This window comes from Piliocolobus tephrosceles, chromosome 5 (assembly GCF_002776525.5).
Source record: "Piliocolobus tephrosceles isolate RC106 chromosome 5, ASM277652v3, whole genome shotgun sequence".
Taxonomy (NCBI): domain Eukaryota; kingdom Metazoa; phylum Chordata; class Mammalia; order Primates; family Cercopithecidae; genus Piliocolobus; species Piliocolobus tephrosceles.
In genome coordinates this window covers 52462028-52483793 of record NC_045438.1, presented here as the reverse complement: position 1 = coordinate 52483793, position 21766 = coordinate 52462028, and the positions used below count along the sequence as shown (strand labels likewise).

Sequence of the window (21766 nt, the reverse complement as noted above, 5' to 3'; positions counted from 1 at the left end):
GAGGTGGAGGTTGCAGTGAGCTGAGATCACACTACCGCACTCCAGCCTGGGTGACTGCCATGGTATCTAAGGTAGCTGTTACTGAACAGCTACTGATAGTTCAGTATAGCTTAACAATAATCAGATGTTCTCTTTATATAGAGTAAGTGAGTTATGAGATGAACACATAATAAATCGCATATAGAAAAATTTTAAGTTGTAGGCAGGGCATGGTGGCTCACGCCTGTAATCCCAGCACTTTGGGAGGCTGAGGTGGGTGGATCACGAGGTCAGGAGATCGAGAACATCCTGGCTAACATGGTGAAACCCCAACTCTACTAAAAGTACAAAAAAAAAAAAAAAATTAGCCAGGCATGGTGGTGGGCGCCTGTAGCCCCAGTTACTCGGGAGGCTGAGGCAGGAGAATGGTGTGAACCTAGGAGGAGGGGCTTGCAGTAAGCCGAGATCACACCACTGCACTGGAGCCTGGGTGACAGAGCGAGACTCCATTTCAAAAAGAAAAATAAAAATGTTAAGCTGTAACTGGTCAACTAGTCTGCAGTCTCTTTTGACCTAAGTAATCCTAAGAGCTACAATTGTCAGAACAATCTTCTGATGCCTCCGTGCTTTGTGCTTCACCCTCATTTCGGCTTCCACGTACCCTCTGTGCTGGGGCAATCTACACACTCCATACAAGGTACCTGCTAAGCAGGGCCTCCTAAAATACCGCTTCTATCACATCACCAGGCTGTCGACTCCTAATGGCTCCAGGGCCTAGAGAATAGTCTTCTAACCTACCTAGCCTGGCAGGTACCTATATGTGTACCCGTGCTGTTGAGATCCTGACCCCAAAACACAAGCGATCGGGCTTGGAACCTGAATTGAATCATGGACCGCACTTCCCAGCCTGCCCCATCACTCGGCTCCACACTCCCCATGGTGCAGCCCAAGTGCTGAGGCCTGTTCCATTCTGTTCTGCGCCCCCACACTCTGCTGGCCTTCAGGCCTCACAGTGAGGGCAACTTTGCTAAATCCTGGTGACTTTTTGAGGCCTGGGTCATCCTCGATCTGCCCTGCCGCCCACCTCCCCAGGTGACCGCAGCCACAGCCATGTCCACTCCAACCCCCTGACTCCCCTTTCAAGCCAGAATCTTCCGGGGGGTGTCCTCTGGGTGGCAGGAAGTGGGGCCCACCCTGGGGCATCCCTGGGGTTGCGCCTGTGTTAAAGTGTTTCCCTCACATCTCCCTGTAGGCTGCTGTCGCAGAGCGTTTTGGCACCTGCGTCACGGGACCCGGAAAGGCCTTGCCTTTCTGGGGCTGGGGGACTGGGGCAAGATCAAGGGCAGCAGGCGGCTCTGCAGCCTGGGCTGGCATGCCACGGGCGCAGGCCCTTCTCGACCTGTCCCTGCGCGCCTTGGCCAGTAAAGAGGCTTTCCCAAGCCTGGGACGGGAAGGAAGGAGGCTGGAAAACCCACACACCCATCTCAGGCCGGTCCTAAGGGACAGTTGGTGGCCCTCGGGATTCCGTGTCCGCCATCGCCGCGGGGCGAACGGCCGCTGGGGGGCACGTGCTACTCACTGCAGAGTTTACTCCACCAGGGCATGGCGCGCGCAGCCCGCCGGCAGGGGCAGCCCAACAGCGGCCCGCGAGGCCCAGCGCGCCCCTGCCGGCTGCCGTAGCTCGCGAAAGCCTGGGCCCCCGGAGCCTGCAGCGAACGTCACAAAGGACGCAGCCTCCTCGCGCCCGGCGCCAGCCGTCGGCTTCCCAGGAAACCCCTGGTGATCCTGCGGACCGCCCCAGTGGGGTCTCTTCAAACCCAAGCCCGCTGAGGCCGAAAACCATCCTGCTAACCAACTGCCAAGCCGTCGCTGAACATCCCTGACACTTAATTTAAAAAAAAAAGGGGGCCTGGAGGCCTGGCGCGGTGGCTCACACCTGTAATCCCAGCACTTTGGGAGGCCGAGGTGGGCAGATCACTTGAGGTCAGGAGTTCGAGACCAGCCTGGCCAACATGGTGAACCCCCCATCTCTACTAAAAATACAAACAAATTAGCCGGGCGTGGTGGCACATGTCTGTAATCCCAGCTACTCGGAAGGCTGAGGCAAAAGAATCGGTTGCACCGGGAAGGCGGAGGTTGCAGTGAGCCAAGATCGCGCCACTGCATTCCAGCCTGGGAGACAGGGCAAGACTGTCTCAAAACAAACAAACAAACAAACGAAAACAAACAAAAAGGACCTCGACAATGGAGAAATCTGGCAGGCACCACTTTAACCAAGGGATCAGACTTATCCTGAATAATGGAACAGATGTCATCGTGCTTCCTGATGTGAGGCACTCAGAAGGACAAGAATTCATCTTTGTAACACTGCTGATCAAAATGTTTAACGGCATCTAATCACGAGGAAATAATCAGACAAATCCGCAATGAAGGACGTTCTGCAAAACAACTAGCCTGGCCTGAAATATCAATGTCACAGAAGGATGAAAATCAAGCAAAAACACAAAGAGGTTTTGTCTGGCAATGGCCAAGGCATGGCGGAACCTGCTTGTGGGTTTGGCTGGGTTGTAAAGAGCTTTAACTTCTTGACTATTAGCACAAGATTGAGGGTATCAGTCAAGTTCCCATTACAAAGCCATCACTTACAGAGCCTTGCGGGATAGAAGGTGGAGCTCACCTGCTCCTTCCAACTGGGACTTCAAAAATAGTCATCTGTGAGAATGCAGATGGACAGCCACTTGGGAGGACAGTCTACGGCTTCTTTTCATACTGAACATACTCTTCCCATATGATCTGGCAATCATGCTCCTTGGTATTCACCCAAATGAGCTGAAAATTTATGTCCACACAAAACATCTGCACACAGATGTTTACAGCAGCTTTATGCATAAGTGCCAAAACTTGGAAGCAATCAGATGTCCTTCAATAGATGAGTGGATAAAGTATGGTACATTTAGACAACGGAATATTATTCAGTACTAAAAAGAAATGAGTTGGCTGGGTGCGGTGGCTCATGCCTGTAATCCCAGCACTTTGGGAGGCCAAGGTGGGTGGATCACCAGGTCATGAGTTCAAGACCAGCCTGGCCAAGATGGTGAAACCCCGTCTCTACTAAAAAAAGTACAAAAATTAGCCAGGCATGATGGTGGGCACCTGTAATCCCAGCTACTCGGAAGGCTGAGGCAGAGAATTGCTTGAACCTGGGAGGCGGGGTTTGCAGTGAGCTGAGATCGTGCCACTGCACTCCAGCCTGGGTAACAGAGCGAGACTCCATCTCAAAAAAGAAAAAAAGAAAGAAAGAAAAATTAGTTATCAGGCCATGAAAAGTCATGGAGGGAACTTAAATGTATATAGCTAAGCAAAAGGAGACACTCTGAGGAAGATACACAATGTATGATTCCAACTATATGACATTCTGAAAAAGGCAAAACTATGGAGACAGTAAAAAGAGCAGTAGTTGCCAGGGGGTGGGGGGAGGAAGGGATGAATATATGAAGCACAGATGATTTTTATGGCAGTGAAGCCATTCTGCATGATGCTGTCATGGCGGGTACACATCATTATGTATTGGCCCAAACCCACAGAAAGTATGCCACCAAGAGTGAGCCCTAATGTAAACTTTGGACTCTGGGTGATAACCATGTATCAGTGTAGGTTCACTGATTGTAACAAACAACCCATTCTGGTGGGGAATGTTGATAAGGGCTGGGGTAGGCTGTGTAGGCGATGGGGCAAGGGACACATGGGAATTCTTCGAACTCTCCACTCAATTTTGCTGTGAACCTGAAACTACTCTTAAAAATAGTCTGTTTTTAAAAACGGTCATATGACTTGACCAACATCATATAGGTGTGTGGTATCTCAGGAGGGCCAAAGGCTGGCTGGGGAGTACTTAAAGTGAAGGCACTAAAGGAGCAAAATACAGTTTGTCTTTTTGAAAGAAAAGTCAATTTCATACCCTTTTAAAGCATAAACATACTTATTTTCCATAAATCATTGTAACTTTTTATAGTTCACAAGCGCCACTTATGGCAAGAACAAGTATTTCGATATGTCAACTCCTACACTTAGATGGAAAAACTGCTTTATGTCTAATGTGGACAGCAATTTGAATTCTATTTCAGTGTGAAAGGCAGAGTTTATTCATAGTTACAGTCATGCATCTTTTTGAAAAGGAAACAGTGCATACATCCTACCCACCCAACTCACAGCAATTCAAAAGATTACCCGATCATCACTTTACAACCATCAAAGTGAAAGCTGGATAAAGCAAGAATCAATGGGTGCCAAAGTGCTAAATGGAGGAGAGGGGCAGGATGTTTACATGCTTATTGTTGAAAAGGAGGGAGAAAAGCCCAATTCTACAGTGGAGAAATCCGACAACACCTTAACATCAGTCTACAAGGGACAGATGGACACTGCGTGCAGTACCCTGAGAAGGACACAACATCACCTCTGCAGGATTCTGGCTTAGAATGAGTAATCTACGGCCAGGTGCAGTGGCTCATGCCTGTAATCCCAGCACTTTGGGGGTGCGAGGTAGGCAGATCACCTCAAGTCAGGAGTTCAAGACCAGCCTGGCCAACATGGCGAAACCCAGTCTCTACTAAAAACACAAAAATTAGCCAGGCATGGTGGTGGGTGCCTGGAGTCCCAGCTACGCAGGAGGCTGAAGTGGGAGAATCGCTTAAACCTGGGAGGTGGAGGTTGCAGTAAACCGAGATCATACCACTGCACTTTAGCCTGGGCAAGAGAGCAAGACTCCGTCTCAGGGAGAAAAAAAAAAACAAAGAATGAGTAACCTAAATTGATTTAGGCAAAAGAAATATCAAATAAAGAATGAGTAGAAATGGCGAGAGAACTTATGCTTTGAACATATCAAATCTAAAAGACAAAAGCTATAGAAGTCTTCCAGATTAAAAGAAGCTAAAAAGACATGACAACACAAAATCTCTGACCCTAGGGTGGATCTTGGAATGCAAAGAGGAATGCTTTAAAATGGACATAATTAGATTAACTGACAAAATTAGAAGCAGATTATAGAAAAGTTCTGTAATAACTTAAATGTATGATATTGATAACTGTCAATAACTGTACTACGGTTATGAAAGGGAATATCCCTATTCTTGGAAAATACACACTGAAATATTTAGGGGTAAAAGACCATGATGTATATAACTTACTTTCAAATGCTTCCCTAATTTTTTTGAGACAATGTATCCCTCTATCGCCCAGGCAGGAGTACCATGGTGTCATCTTGGCTCACTGCAGCCTCCGTTTCCAGGGCTCAAGCGATTCTCCAGCCTCAACCTCCCAAGTAGCTGGGAATACAGGCGTGAGTCACCGATGCCTGGCTAACTTTTGTATTTTTAGTAGACACAGGGGTTTCACCATAGCTGGCCTTGAACTCCTGAGCTCAAAGCAATCCTCCTCAGCCTCCCAAAGGGCTGGGATTACAGGTGTGAGCCACTGTGCCTGGCCTTCTTCAGTGAATTTATTAATATATCTCATGCCTATGTGAGTTATAACAGAAACCTGTGGACTGAGGTTTGTTTTGTTTTCCAACAAAAAGAGAGTAAATATAGCAAGTGAGGGAAAATGTTGACAATATCCACTATTTGGGTTAAAACGGTGAACCTGAGTAAAGGGTATGGGTGTTCTATGTATTCATTTTAGTCTTCCAACTTTCTGAATGTTTACAGTTATCTTTTTGTTTTTTGTTTTTTTTTTTGATACAGAAACTCACTCTTGTTGCCCAGGCTGGAGCGCAATGGCACGAGCTCAGCTCACTGCAACCTCCACCTCTCGGGTTCAAGCAATTCTTCTGTCCCAGCCTCCCAAGTAGCTGGGATTACAGGCGCCCACCCCCAAGCCCAGCTAATTTTTTGTATTTTTAGTAGAGATGGGGTTTCACCATGTTGGCCAGGCTGCTCTCGAACTCCTGACCTTGGGTGATCTACCCGCCTTGGCCTCTCAAAGTGCTGAGATTACAGGCGTGAGCCACCGGAACTGGCCTGAAGTTATTTTTTTTTTAAATCACTTGGAAGAATGCACTCGGAATTGCAGATAACTACTAAAAATTATAGAAAACAACAAAATGTAGAGTGATGATTTACCCGACCTGATTTTAGAGGAGAATATCAGATATTTCCTTCACATTACATACCATAATATAAATTTTATCTTGTATTAAATAACAGGAAAACGACTTAACTTTCTCCCACCAAAGAGAGGAAAAGAATTCAGGCAGAGGGGAAGAAAATGAAAGAGCAGAAGTTCTGGGGACAGACTGGTATTTAAATTTTAGTTGTAGCACTATACTAGCACCAGGCCCTTGGGCAAGTTTCCTAAAAATCTCTGTTCTTAGACATTTCTCAAAAGAAGACATACAAACAGCAAAGAAACATATGAAAACATTCTCAGCAGCACTATCAGAGAAATGCAGTTTAAAACCACAATCTTGCACCAGTCAGAATGGCTATTTTTTATTATTTATTTATTTTGAGACGGAGTCTCGCTGTGTCGCCCAGGCTGGAGTGCAATGGCGCGATCTCAGCTCACTGCGACCTCCGCCTCCTGGGTTCACGCAATTCTGTCTCAGCCTCCCAAGTAGCTGGGACTACAGCCGCACGCCACCATGCCTGACTAATTTTTATATTTTTAGTAGAGACGGGGTTTCACCATGTTGACCAGGCTGGTCTCGAACTCCTGACCTCAGGTGATCCACCTGCCTCAGCCTCCCAAAGTGCTGGGATTATAGATGTGAGCCACTGTGCCTAGCCAGAATAGCTATTATTAAAAAGTCAAAAAACAACAGATGTTGGCACAGATGTGGAGAAAAGGGAACGTGTATACATTGCCAGTGGGAATGTAAATTAGTAAGAGAGCTATAGAAAACACTATGGAGATTTCTCAAGGAACAAAAAACAGAACTACCATTCCACACAGCAATCCCATTATTTGGCACCTACCCAAGAGAGATAAAATCAATTTATCAAAAAGATACATGTTTCTTCCAGCACTATTCACACTAGCAAAGTCAAAGAACCAACCCAAGTGTCCAAAGTTTGACTGGGTAAAGCAAATGTGGTCCACATACACCATCGAATATATGCAGCCATAAAAAAGAATGAAATCATGTCCTTTGCAACAACATGGAAGGATCTGGAGGCCATAAACCTAAGTAAAATAACTCAGAAAGTAAAATGCTGCATATTCTCATAAATGGTAGTTAACCAATGAGTACACAGGGACATAAAGATGGAAATAATAGACACTGGGGACTCTAAAAGGGAGGGAAGGTGGGAGGGAAGTCAGAGTTGAAATATACTATTGAGTACAATGTTCACCACTCCCGTGATGGGTACACCAGAGCCCAAACTTCACCATTACGCAATATATCCATGTAACAAACCTATACGTGTATCCCTGAAGCTAAACTAAAAATAAGGCCAGGTACAGCGACTCACAGGGCTGTAATCCCAGCACTTTGAGAGGCTGAGGCAGGAGGATCACTTTGGGGTCAGGAGTCTGAGACCAGCTTTGGGCAACACAGTCAAACTCTGTCTCTACTAAAAATACAAAAGCTAGCTGGGTGTGGTGGTACACGCTTATAATCCCAGCTACTTAGGAGGCTGAGGCAGGAGGATAGCTTGAATCCGCGAGGTGGAGGTTGCAATGAGTGGAGATCGTGCCACTGCACTCTAGCCTGGGTGACAGAGTGAGTCTCCATCTCGGAAAAAAAACAAAAAGTGAAATAAAAATAAAATGAAAATCTCTGTTCTTAGTGTCCTCACCTATAACATAAATCACTTACATTATAGGTGAGGACACTAAGGCTGGTTATGAGGATGACACATCAGTTGGCTTTCTATAAAAACAAAACTTTACTTTTCATCACTTTTTGCCAATTCCAAACATAATCAGTATAAATTGTAGAAGACTTTAAAAACACAGGGAATAGGGAAAACTTTTCATAAGGACAACATCCCGATAATCACTATTTGTTTTGTTTTCTGAATAGAGTCTTCAAAACTAAGACCTAATGGCTGCAAAATTTGTTTTTCTGTCCCCATGGTTAGATAATGTCAAATCTTCACCATCACGCTTTGTCACAAACATTTCCGAGTATAGAATCATTGTCCAAATGCCTGAATGAGTTTTGGACAGAAGAGGGCAGTATTGAACAGCTTTCAGCTCTGCTGAACCAGAAAGCTCTTGATTTTTACGACCAGAAGTCACTGAAAATCACATACAAAAAGTTGAAGACCAGTTCCAGGAGGCTGAGGCAGGAGAATGGCGTGAACCCGGGAGATTGAGCTTGCAGTGGAGATGCTGCCACTGCACTCCAGCCTGGGCGACAACTATTCCGTCTCAAAAAAAAAAAAAAAAAAAAAAAGTTGAGATGCACTCTTTTTTATTTTTATTTTTTGAGACGGAGTCTTGCTCTGTTGCCCAGGCTGGAGTATAGTGGCGTGATCTCAGCTCTCTGCAGCCTCTGCCTCCAGTGTTCCAGCGATCCAGCGATTCTCCTGCCTCAGCCTCCTGCGAAGCTGGGACTACAGGTGCCCGCCACCACACCCGGCTAATTTTTGTATTTTTAGTAGAGACAGGGTTTCACCATGTTGGCCAGGCTGGTCTCGAACTACTGCCTCAGGTGATCCACCTGCCTCGGCCTCCTAAAGTGTTGGGATTACAGGCATGAGCCACCGCGCCCAGCCGAGATGCACTTTCAAATCCTGTAAAGTTGAATGTGACATTGCGCCTATTTTTACCACCTTGACTTCCAACATCAATATTTCAAGGGGAGAAAAGAGGCACATATGTGTCGAGTTAACTCCCTATCTTCTAGTTTTCTTTATTTGCACCATGTAAAGATGCAGATCCCTTTTCTGTTTTTGTTTTTGTAGAGATGGAGGATCTCGCTATGTTGCCCAGGCTGGTCTTGAACTCCTGGCCTCAAGCGATCCTCCCACCTCAGCCTCCCAAAGTGCTGGGATTACAGACATAAGCCACAGAGCCTGGCCAGATGCAGGTCCTTTACCTCAAGTATGGGTCAAAGGTGGCCGGGACCCTTCTTCCTGTGCTGGCCTCCCCCTCCTCATCTCCTTCACTTTTTTTGCTTTCCCCAGCCCAACTGTACACGATACATCAAAATCACCCCCATATTTCCCAGGTTCTTGCTGCAGGTAAAGATTGCCAAACAAGACCATCATCATTCCCTGCTAGTTTGTGGTTAGCAGAAACCTTTGAAAAAAAAAATTTTTTTTTTTTGAGACACAGTCTTGCTCTGTTGCCCAGGCTAGAGTGTAGTGGTGCGATGTTGAATCACTGCAGTCTCCACCTCCCAGGTTCAAGCGATTTTCCTGCCTCAGCCTCCCGAGTAGCTGGGACCACAGGCGCTCGCCACCATGCCCAGCTGATTTTTTATTTTTAGTAGAGACAGAGTTTCACCATGTTGGCCAGGATGGTCTCAAACTCCTGACCTCAGGTGATCCGCTAGCCTCAGCCTCCCAAAGTGCTGGGATTACAGGCGTGAGCCACTGCACCCGGCCTGAGAAAGTATTTTTACATGCTCCCTGCATGCTGGTTGTGAATGAGTTAAAGATTGCAGCTTAGCGAGCACAGTGGGAGGCTGTTAAATGCATTATAAACAGTCTAAAAGATGTGGGGGCAGCAGGCAGGAGAGGCTCAGACCAGAGGCTCAACCCACTCCCACTGCTGGGAGTGAAGGGAGTAAGTGATTGATAAGAGGCCTCTAAAAATAGGAGGGGGCTTCCAGGACTGGCAGCCAGTGCTCACCTGTGCAGGCCTGGCACAGTGGAATCCATTCACAGCCACACTTCATCACAGCCTTCCGTTAGGGCGCTTCTTTTAATTCAAAACTCCTACGGAATTTTCATCTGCCTTAGATTTGTCCGACTGGCTACAAAGAGGAAGATCAAAAAGCTCCATCTTTGATTTGGGATCACTGATATGGGGATGTACTTTTTCATGCCCCTAACACTTCCTTTGATTTTGCAGTGGCCTTTTCCACACAATGTAGTTTTTTAACTCGTGTGTGACTGAATGATCCTACCGTTTTTAAACACGTGGCTATCCACCCAAGTCTCTCCGATGCCCAGAAAGCCCAATCGTGGTGCTCACGTGCTCACTGGTGCTGAGGTTGTTAGAAACAACTCCAGCATCCCACTAGGTCACAAAGATGGCCAAAATGTTAAAGGGAGTGTTGGTGTGTCCCCTGTAGAAGCCTCTGGAGCCCGAATTCACAGGCACCTCCGTCTTCGTACTGCCCTATTAGTCACTGGTCTTTTCCCACCCTGTAGACACTTCAAAGGGCAGGAAAAAGACTAATCCTTCCAACAGGCCACACACCCATGTGTGATACATGTCTTGATTGACAGGTCTTTCGACATCAATCATTAGTGAAACAACATCATCCATGCCTTGTTTCTCAAGAGGGTATTACTACAGAAACCAGATATTTCTATGCCCTTCTTCTGGGTGGAGACACCTAATCACATGCTTGTGTGAGACAGGGTCAACATGATGAAAACATTACTTGGAAAAGATAAGAGATAAGATAATTTTAAAGAAGATGTAGAAAGAGCTTTCATTCACTTAATTTTCTGAATATACCCAAGAAGGAGGGATCTCTGCATGGATATAGTGCATATAAGACACAGGACCGGGCCGGGCGCGGTGGCTCACCTCTGTAATCCCAGCACTTTGGGAGGCCAAGGCGGGTGGATCACGAGGTCAGGAAATTGAGACCATCCTGGCTAACACGGTGAAACCCCATCTCTACTAAAAACACAAAAATTTAGCCGGGTGTGGTGGCGGGCACCTGTAACCCCAGCTACTCAGGAGACTGAGGCAGGAGAATCATTTGATCCTGGGAGATGGAGGTTGCATTGAGCTAAGATCATGCCACTGTACTCCAGCCTGGCAAAAGAGCGAGACTCTGTCTCAAAAAAAAAAAAAAAAAAAAAAAATGTGGGGTTGGACATGCTACTCATTAGGGTCCCAGCTGCTTGGGAGGCTGAGGCAGGAGGATCGTTGAGCCCAGGAGTTCCAGGCTGCAGTGATCTATGATCATGCTACTGTACTCCAAAACAAAACTTTTAAAAAGATGAAGTAAAAATAAAGACTGGATATGGATGAAGCTACTTCATGCTACAACATTCCGGAAGGAAAAATAACTTGAAGTTACCACTGCCAAGACCTTGGGTAGGCTTTTTGCTTTATGTTTTTCTAAGATAAATGAAAGTTATTCTTAATAATAAGTGTGGAAAGTGAAATAGAGAAGAAAAGATACCTCCTGGAGTGAACAGCTTTCACCCTATTTTTAAGAGTATAAACTATCCTCAATTACGACATTATAAAAAAATTATAACACATGTTTAATAATAACAAACAGCTCATTTTAAAATTTAAAATTTTAAAATTTTAAACAGCTTTGTCATAACAAACCCCTTCGAGGTTAAAAAAAAAAAGGTCTATGGAATATTAATGGAGTCAAATAAATGTGAAAATATATGAAAAGTTGCATCTTTAGTGATGTAGTAAGAAACCAAAACTTGAAATCATTTCATGTACAAAAATCTCACTTTGGCCAAGAATTACTGAAGTGTTTCACACTGAGGTGTTACCTGCTATTAACCTAGGTTTGTCTCCAGATAAATGGTCTGTGAATCCCAGTTTATCAAATCAATGTCCAGGTCTATAATGTGTATGTGCAAATATACATTTTCCTTTAGAAAATATCCATAATCTCCCCGTCTCCAAAGCTGCAAAGGCTCCATGATCCCAAGAAGGGCTAAGCTACAGTGGTCCCTGCTGGCTATGCGCTCCCTGTCCCCAAGCTCCATATAATGTAGAGACGGCCCATGTGTTCAAAACCTGGAGCATCGTCTTTCTTTTCTCGCTTTTCCAAATACTTAGCGACTAAGAGAGAAATTATATATTGTTTTCTTTTACTTTAGAGGCTTAAAAGAAGAAAAAAACATAAAGGGATATGTTGATTATATATTATAAAACGTTACTGTTTTTATCCAAACCTTAGCTATCAGGTTTCAGTGACACCACCACCATCATTTTTTGTTGAGAAAAAGAAGTACGATATTGCAGAAACGACATGTTCATTTTTCAGGCTTAGTCTCACCAGCGCTCCCCATCCCCAGGCACATCAGGATGGCTTACAGTGACATCTGGAACTAGTTATCTTTCCCCCAAGATTCGTAGCATTGTCCTGGAATTTTTCCAGGAATTCTCTGCATTCTAAGTCCATCCCTTATATGCTACACACCCAACTTCCCTTGTTCTAAAGCTCATTAACCAGAAAACTTCCAAGTGGAGATACATTCAAATTCATAGAAGCAACAATCCCATACAGAAGTATATAGGTGACATCATCATTGGACCTGGTGTTTTTTTTTGGGGGGTGGGGTGGGGACAGGGTCTTGCTCTGTTGCTCAGGCTGGAATACAGTGGCACAAGTGATCCTCCTACCTCAGCTTCCTAAGTAACTGGGACTACAGGCACGGGCCACATTGCCCAGCTAAATTTTTGATTTTTTTTAGAGAGGAGGTCTCCCCTATGTTGACCATGCTGGTCTCGAACTCCTGGACTCAAGCGATCCGCCTGCCTTGGCCTCCCAAAGTGGTAGGATTACAGGCATAAGCCACAATGTCCAGCCCCAATCCCAGGTTTTTATACTGATGTTTCACGATCCCTTAAACATCTGAGCGGGCATGTAAGAATGTGGACGTCACTAACACAAGTATTAGCATCTCACAACGAGAAAGAGGTCTTTTGCAAGGTACTCTACAGTTATGCTCTTACTAGCTGTGAAACCCTGGGTAATTATCAAATCATGAGAAACTTGCTTTCGCGATAGAAACGGGGTTACAGAACCACTTTTTGCAGGATTATTGTGAGGAATACATGGTAATGTCCACAAAGTGCTGAACAACACCTGCCAGACTAGGCGCTCAGGAAGTGGTAGTTATTAATCTAGCAGTTGTGAAAGTATCAATTTCGTGTCTCCAAAGTCTCTTGACAAGGAATCTGTCTCCATAGCAGATGGGAAACACCCATGTGTAAGGTATTTTTTTTCTCTCGTAAAAATTATTTGCATCGGGAAGTGCATTATAAATAATCTAGAACTAACATGAATGTTGATTCTTCCCCGGTTTCTACTTTAAAGAATAATGTCCCTATTTCTCATGATACTTGACAGTTTGCAATATATCAGTATTATCAGTGTCAGTAATGTGGGTGACTTAGAGAAAATAGAAAAGGTATTTGCTTAATTTAAAAGGATTTTTTTTTTGGCCGGGCGTGGTGGCTCACGCTTGTAATCCCAGCATTTTGGGAGGTTGAGGTAGGGTGGATCACCTGAAGTCAGGAGTTCAAGACCAGCCTGGCCAACATGGCGAAACCTCATCTCTACTAAAAATACAAACATTAGTGGGGCGTGGTGGTGGGCGCCTATAATCCCAGCTACTCGGCAGGCTGCAGCAGGGAGAATTGCTTGAACCTGGGAGGTGGAGGTTGCAGTGAGCTGAGATCGTGCCACTGCACTCTAGCCTGGGTGACAGAGTGAGACTTCATCTCAAAAAAAAAAAAAAAGCATTTTTTTGCTGGCATGCCATTGACAGTTGAGTGGGGAAGGGGATGATCATCGTGTCACATCACTTATCCCTTGTTTCTAAGCTAACTTATTGCAAATGAGATGTGAGAGAAAGAGACCTCAAGAATGGCAACAGTATGTAAAGTGAATAAGCAATTATTTCATAATTCAATTTTCACTGCATTCATTTTAGTGGTTTGTGTAAACTGGGTTGTGTGTGTGTGTGTGGGGGGGGGATAATAGTATTAAGTGATAGCTTTTCCTTACTTTCAGAAATGCAAACTCATTCCTAAGTAGTTCCTACAAAATGCCATCAGTCCTGTTAATAAATTGTAAAATTTAAACACACACCTCCTAAAATAACATAGTACTAAAGAGAACTACAATAACCTTCTATCATATTTAAGTGAGTAATCCCAAAGATGCAAGAGACCTTTAAGATTGCACTAAACCATACTGTCAATTTTTTTTTTTTTTTTTTTTTTTTTGAGGTGGAGTCTTGCTCTGTTAACCTGGCTGCAGGGCAGTGGCACAATCTCAGCTCACTGCAACCTCTGCCTCCCGGGTTCAAGCAATTCTCTCTGCCTCAGCCTCCTGAGTAGCTGGGATCACAGCTGCACACCACCATGCCAGGTTAATTTTTGTATTTTTAGTAGAGACAAGGTTTCACCATGATGGTCAGGCTAGTCTCGTACTCCTGACCTCATGATCCTCCCGCCTCAGCCTCCCAAAGTGCTGGGATTACAGGCGTGAGCCACCACGCCTGGCCACCTTACTGTCAATTTTTAAAGCCCTCATGGCTTTTCAAGATTCTGAACAACTATTTAAAGACGATTATTATGAATCTTCTCCATCAGAATAACTTGCGGAGGAAAAAACAAATGACAGCTGAAACTCCCTTTCATTTTTACTTCTTCCACTACATGAGATTTCTTGCTGTTAAATATTTGGAGTGAAGATTTTCTCTGCACTTTCTTATTACCAGGAAAAAGTGCAAAATTTTGCCACATCCTCCACACCCACATTGTAAGAAAAGTAAATTCAGAAAGCAATAGAGTCAATCACCTGATTTTGTCTTAAAAATTAGTCCTTCCCACTATTTCCATTCATTTAACATTCCATTGGGGTTATCTGAGCCAACTATTAAAGGCCCCCTCAAGTGTTCCAAGTTTATTAACCTTTAATGACTGCTAAAACTTTAGACCACCTTCTTTTACCATAGGAATCTCAGTATGCGACTAACTGAATGGTGAATATAATAAAAATCATATTGTACCCAAAAAATACTCAGAAAAAAGTCATGATCTCAGAAGCACCATCCCGAGCTGTGACTCCCTACAATACACATTTGCATATTCCATTCATAGAAAAATTAATGACCTGGGGAAAAAAAATGGAGATTTTCGTGTTTTAAATTTTTTCATTTTGTACAGTCTATTTACTAATAGTTTCGAGATACGACATAAACTTTCAAGCCGGGTAAATGGTAGAAAGGTTAGCCAAGTCAACTTGGGGGGCGAATTTTAAGGAAATCTCAAAGTAAACAAGCTAATGTATAGGAAGTGAGAGATAATTTTAGTATTGCTGAACTTTCACATTCTTTTAAATTACACAGGAGCGCATGGCTTTGCAGGAGCAGTTGCACTGAGAAAATTTTAAGTCCTAGAAATTCTATAGTTGCTTTAAAAAAAAAAATTGTAGGCCAGGTGCGGTGGCTCACGCCTATAATCCCAGCACTTTGGGAGACTGAGGCAGGCAGATCACGAGGTCAAGAGATCGAGACCATCCTGGCCAACTTGGTGAAACCCTGGTTCTACTAAAAATACAAAATTAGCTGGGCTTGGTGGCGTGTGCCTGTAACCCCAGCTACTCGGGAGGCTGAGGCAGGAGAATCGCTTGAACCTGGGAGGCAGAGGTTGCAGTGAGCCGAGATCGAGCCACTTCACTCCATTATGGTGAAAGAGCAAGACTCCATCTCAAAACAAAAACAAAAATAAAAACAAAAGTAGATTTGGCAGCAATGATCTCAAATATTTAAAGAAGTGCTGTTCCTATAAAGTTAAATTCGCAAATGAAGTTTAATTTTCTTGATGAGAGGAAGAGAAAATAAGCAAGTGAGGCCACAGTACAATGGCATAAGACTATCAAAAGTCAAGTTAGAGGAGCTGTAAGGGCATTCTAAAAGTTTCAAGCATGTAAGTTATTTGCTAGAAGTAGGCATTCAATATTATAATTCATACGACCAGATTCCTAGAAAGTAAGCTAAAGAAATATACTTTTCAAATACTATTTGTTGCTTAAATAGTGTTGCTTCCTAGCCACCAATTTTATAATACCTATGGCTTTATTAAAACCACCACTTAAAGCAGAGCTTAAATGTTAGTCCCCTAAACCACCAAGTGTACCTTTATTGAAAGTTCCTAATAAACAAGCCAAAATGCAAACACTTGTAATTTGCCCAGAAGAGGAATGTATTTGGTCTACAACTACGGCAAGAGATTAAGCTTTCACAACTTATTTTCAAATTCACAGACATCTGACATATTTCTATTCAGTCGGCTGCTGCTGTTCCTCTCCACATCCCTGTCTCCTTAAGGGAAAGGTACAACCCCGAACAAAATATACTAAAAGTCTCCCATAGGCACAGCCAAGAAGAGCTCAGCCAAAAACGAAAAGCTGAGGTTGTTTGATTCTTGCTGAGCCCAAGAGAGAACGTTCTTCTGATGAAAAACTCAGCACACGGAGAGAGATAAATGCCAATAACGGTCCAGCCACTGACCTCCCGGGCTCCCCACCAAACGCTCATTCGAAGCAAGAAAGCGCTTTTCTTGCCCCGTGCCTGCCGTCCGGGAAGGACAAAAGCGACCTGACCTGTGCCTTACCTGTGATGGTGATGGTCCCCAGCATATTTTAAGTAGCACTACTGTACAGGAGATCAGCTTAGCGGGTCCCTGCTTTCCGCAGCAGACGCCTCGTCTCCTTCCTGCCAACCCCGGGTGGTCTCGGTGGGATCAGAGCGGACTGAGCTCCCAGCCACTCCCGCAGGATCAGGGAGAACAGGAGGTGCCCGCGGAGCTGCCGCAGCGAAAAGCGGAGCGCGGATGCATTTCCCCAGATAATTATAGGCGGACCCCCACCCAGCCACCCACACGCGGGCTGGCGCTGGCCCCTCCCTTGCTGCGCTCCATAACTTCGGGAGCGCAAACTTCCCGGCCCCGGCTGCACAAGCAGGGGGGTCACGTGCTTCACCTTAAAGCCCTCCCCCGAGCTGGGCTCTGTGAGTAGTCAGCGGGCTCTGCAAAGTCCCGGGAGGGTTTAAAGGGTGCTGGACATGAGTACGATCCTGGAGCGGCCGCATTGGATCTAAACGGTTACCTCATTCTTGGCACCGATTTACTAATACTTCTGTATCTCAGCTTTTAAAATCATTTCAAGGAAATAGCCACACAGACATTAAATTCTCCCTCCATTTTGAAGACTGCATTCTGCATCCTTCTGTTTGTTTAAAGATTGGTGTGGTGCAAAACACCTCCCTTCTTGGCATCTGTAGCATTTTATATTTTCACCATCTGTGTCTTACACATACACACACGTTGCACTGATCTGAGGATTGGCAACTCTCAGTAGGGCTGTTTCCTGAACTCTTTCTTTGAGAAGGGCTGTCAGAATTGAACTTGTTCCTTCTAACAAGTGCTGTCTTCAACACTTGACCAAGGCAACTTTTCAAAAGCAGACTTGAGCATGAGGTCTTTTTCTAAATGGCAGAAGTTAGCTCATCTTTTAGATCAAACTATGCCATGTTCCAATTTTTAGACACGATCACATCTCTAACATGCAAGCACACACCTCGTAATTCAAAGCTTATGTTAAAAGTTCCGAAGATTTCAGGCAGCCCTAGAACACTTCAATTCTTTCTCATTGAAGCTTCAGGTTTGTTCTTTGTAAAGACATAAGTGACGAATGAGTTGGTGTAGTCTCACAATTTTAATACACTTTTTTTTGTACACCAATTTTTTGTTAGGGTAGGTCCTTTAGGTCCCTGGGTTTGTTCCTTTCTTTCATCCTTTCCTTATTTCATGCCTTGCCTGCCTGACCCCATTAACACAGCTCTTCCCCTACGCAAACAAAAAGCAAAGTTTTACTATTGCACTTCTCTTCAGAGAATGAAGATCTTGTTCATTACTGCTTGGGGCAGGGAAGAGGGAGGGGAGCCTCGGCGTGGACCACAGTGGGCACAGCAAAGAGGAGGGTGGGCGAGGAACAGGAGAATCAGGGAAAAATGAAGTCCAGGAGAGCTGGCTGGCATGGCACGTAGTTGCGCCTTTTGGGCACCAGGGGGCGCGATGCACCACACTCAGGCCCAGAGTGAGCAGCGTGAAGGTCGCTTCCTTGCTGGTAACTGGACCTTGTTAAAAAAATCAGCTTCAGCCTCTCCAAAAACCTGGCTTCCGTTTCACATCCTGGCAAATACCCGGCCTGGCGGGAACAGGGAGTGATGGGCCTTGTCCTGACTCAGTAAGATATTGCCTGGAAGCTGACTCCTAGACCGAGCCACTGAGCAGCTTCCCAACCTTTTATCTTCTCTAGAGAAGTCTCAACTCTAGTTCACAAATTGCTCCAATTTTAATAATGAGTCTGGTGTATGTGAAATGCTGCTGGTACTGAACATCCCTCTGGAGTCCACAGAGCCAAGGGGGCAGGGAAGCTTGGCCATTCCTCTCCTCCCAGTCCCAGCCCCGTAGTGTCCTGGCTGTGCAAATCACGGATAAAGACGTCTTGGGATGTTGTATCAGGGGTCTACATTAGTAAGTCCCTTCCCCAGAGATGTTCCAGGAGCCGTGGGCGATCTGGGTTCTCAGGGTTTGGTTCTGCATCATTTCTCAGCACCAGTGATTGGGGACAACACAGGGCTATCATCTGGTGCCACTTCTGAAATCGAGTCTGCCCTCTCCAGCTCCTCTCCTTTCTTTCTTTCTTTTTTTTTTTTGAAACGGAGTCTTGCTTTGTCGCCCAGGCTGGAGTGCAGTGGCCCGATCTCAGCTCACTGCAAGCTCCGCCTCCCGGGTTCAGGCCATTCTCCTGCCTCAGCCTCCTGAGTAGCTGGGACTACAGGCGCCCGCCACCACGCCCGGCTAGTTTTTTGTATTTTTTAGTAGAGACGGGGTTTCACCATGTTAGCCAGGATGGTCTCGATCTCCTGACCTCATGATCCGCCCGTCTCGGCCTCCCAAAGTGCTGGGATTACAGGCTTGAGCCACCGCGCCCGGCCAGCTCCTCTCCTTTCTATCAGTCTGAATTCTAACAACAGGGCAAGCAGCAGCTATTCCACTGAGCTGGGTAGGAAGAAAAATAAAAACACACAAAATGTCACTAGTTACACATTTAATACCTTAAACAACATTTCCAAAGGTCACCGTACTGCTGTTCAGTTTTGGCACTGAAACATTTCTTTTTTTGACATTCACGAAGATGCTAACGCATCTGATTTGATATTCTTTTTTTCTTCTTCTTCTTCTTTTTTTTGAGATGGTGTCTTGCTCTTGTCGCCCAGGCTGGAGTGCAATGACGCAATCTCGGTTCACTGCAACCTCTGCCTCCCGGCTTCAAGCAATTCTCCTGCCTCAGCCTCCTGAGTAGCTGGGATTACAGGCTCCTGCCACCGCGCCCTGCTAATTTTTATATTTTTAGTAGAGATGAGGTTTCACTGTGTTGGCCAGGCTGGTCTCGAACTCCTGACCTCAGGTGATCCACCCACCTCAGCCTCCCAAAGTGCTGGGATTACAGGCATGAGCCACTGCGTCTGGCCTGATTTGATATTCTTAAAGAGGCAATTAAAATCACAAGGCAGAGCAATAGATCATGTGGCAAGCTGTAGACTCTCTCAGCCAATGGGTCTCCTTTGATCTCTACCTCTAAGAATGATCAAGGACAGGGTGCATGGCACAGCTGCCAATCAAGCCTCTGTGTGTCTGCATTTACAGAAAAGTCATCAATCAGGATCAAAGCAGGAGTAAAGATGACACCTAAGGTCACTGTCCAATGCAGGAGACTTTCTTTTATCATTTCCATTCTCGGTTTTTGTTAAATCAGGATTTTTAGAGGAAGACATCACCAACCAAAGTGAGAATTACAGGAATTATAAGAAGAATTATAATTATAATAAGAATTACATAGTTTTGCTGTGTAATACATAGGTGGATGATAGAAAGCGTGTTTTCCCAAATCTGAACGGTTAATTTAACAAATATTTACCAAGTTGTTGCTCTGTATTTATTATGTGAAACATCCAGAGATCTCATTAGATACTGTCCCTGGCCTCGGGGAGCTCGGTCGTGGGTGGTGGACACGCCCAGTGGCGGAAGTGGGTGGTGGACACGCCCAGTGGCGGGAGGTACGGGTAGTGGACATGCCCAGTGGCGGGAGGGGGTAGTGTACACGCCCAGTTAGTGGCGGGAGTGGGCAGCTCCAGTTTGGCTCACCTCTGAGGTAGCCTTGGGTCTCTGAAAGGGTGAGGGGACACTCCCTGCCTGGGGCACAAAGGAAAGTGGTCCATAGGGAGAGACAAGCATGGGCAGAGATACCAAGAGCTGGACCTTTGGGCAATCATGAGTGGGTTCCTTACAGCTACGAGGTTCGGAGTTTACTTGGGGAGGTCCGGGGGTTGGGGGGAAGACAATACTGGAGATTAAACTAAAGATATCTATAAAGGGTTTTGAATGACATATTAAGGACTTTGTAACAAATTATCCATTAAAAGTGAGCAAAGAATCTGAGTAGCCATTTCTCTAAACAAAATACACAAACAACCAATGAGCACATGAAAATATGTCCAACGTTATTAGCCCTTAGAAAAATGCAAATCAAAACCACCTCACACCCACTAGGATGACCTTAATAAAATAGAAAAAAGACAACTTGGGTGTGGTGGTTCACGCCTGTAATCTTAGCACTTTGGGAGGCCGAGGCAGGTGGATCACCTGAGGTCAGGAGTTCGAGACCAGCCTGGCCAACATGGCGAAACCCCGTCTCTACTAAAAATATAAAAATTAGCTGGGCATGGTGGCAGGAGCCTGTAATCTCAGCTACTCAGGAGGCTGAGGCACAAGAACTGCTTGAACCCAGAGGGGCGGAAGTTGCAGTAAGATGATATCAAACCACCGCATTCCAGCCTGGGCAACAAAGTAAGACTGTCTCAAAAAAAAAAAAAAAAAAAAAGACAACAACATAAAGCTGATGTGCCTGGTTTACAAAACAGGGGCAGGTGGCAGGGGGCAAGGAAGACCACAATAACAAGGAATGGAGAAATTGGAAACGGTACAGCTGCTTTGGAAAATAGGTTGGTAGTTCCTCAAAATGTTAAACATAGATTTATTATATGACCCAGCAATTCTCCTAGACATATACCCAAGAGCAATGAAAATATACACCCACACAAAAACTTGTCCATCAATGTTCATTACAGTATAATATTCCTAGTAACAAAAGTGGAAGCTACCTAAATATCAACTCATGCAGAGATAAATGAAATCTGGCTTATCTAATGGAAATGGGTTAATAATAAAAATAAATAAACTACTGAAACATGCTATAACATAGATGAACATTGAAAAAACTTTTAAGTGAAAGAAGCTAGTCACCAAAGAGCACACATTGTTTAATTCCATTTACTTGAAATGTCTACAAGAGGCAAATCTATAGACATAAAATAGTTAGCGGTTACCGAGGACTGGGAGTTTTGGCGGGAGAGGGAGTGACAGCTAACCAGGATGGTGTTTCTTTATGAGGTAATGAAAATGTCCCGGCTGGGCTCATGCCTATAATCCCAACACTTTGGGAGGCTGAGACAGGTGGATCATGAGGTCAGGAGATCGAGACAATCCTGGCTAACAGAGTGAAACCCTATCTCTACTAAAAACACAAAAAAATTAGCTGGGCATGGTGGCACACGCCTGTAATCCCAGCTACTCAGGAGGCTGAGGCATGAGAATCGCTGGAACCCAGGAGGCGGAGGCTGCAGTAAGCCGAGATCGCGCCATTGCACTCCAGTCTGGGCAACAGAGCAGGACTCCCCAAAAAGAAAGAAAGAAAGAGAGAGAGAGATTGAGAAAGAAGAGAAGAGAAGAGAAGAGAAGAGAAGAGAAGAGAAGAGAAGAG

At 45.0% G+C, this 21766-nt stretch overlaps 1 protein-coding gene across 2 annotated transcripts in view; it reads right to left on the bottom strand.

Annotated features, from left to right (window-relative positions):
* Positions 1-21766, bottom strand: part of AKAP12 (A-kinase anchoring protein 12) — a 121193-nt gene that overhangs the window by 15776 nt on the left and 83651 nt on the right. The window contains exon 1 of one of the 2 annotated variants that reach the window (XM_023206149.1): positions 16495-16837. The exons of the other annotated variant lie outside the window; for it this stretch is intronic. Within the exon in view, the coding sequence (XP_023061917.1) occupies positions 16495-16519 (25 nt within the window). The 5' untranslated portion in view covers positions 16520-16837. Of the gene's footprint in view, positions 1-16494; positions 16838-21766 lie in introns of those variants that run through there. 2 annotated transcript variants of the gene reach the window in all.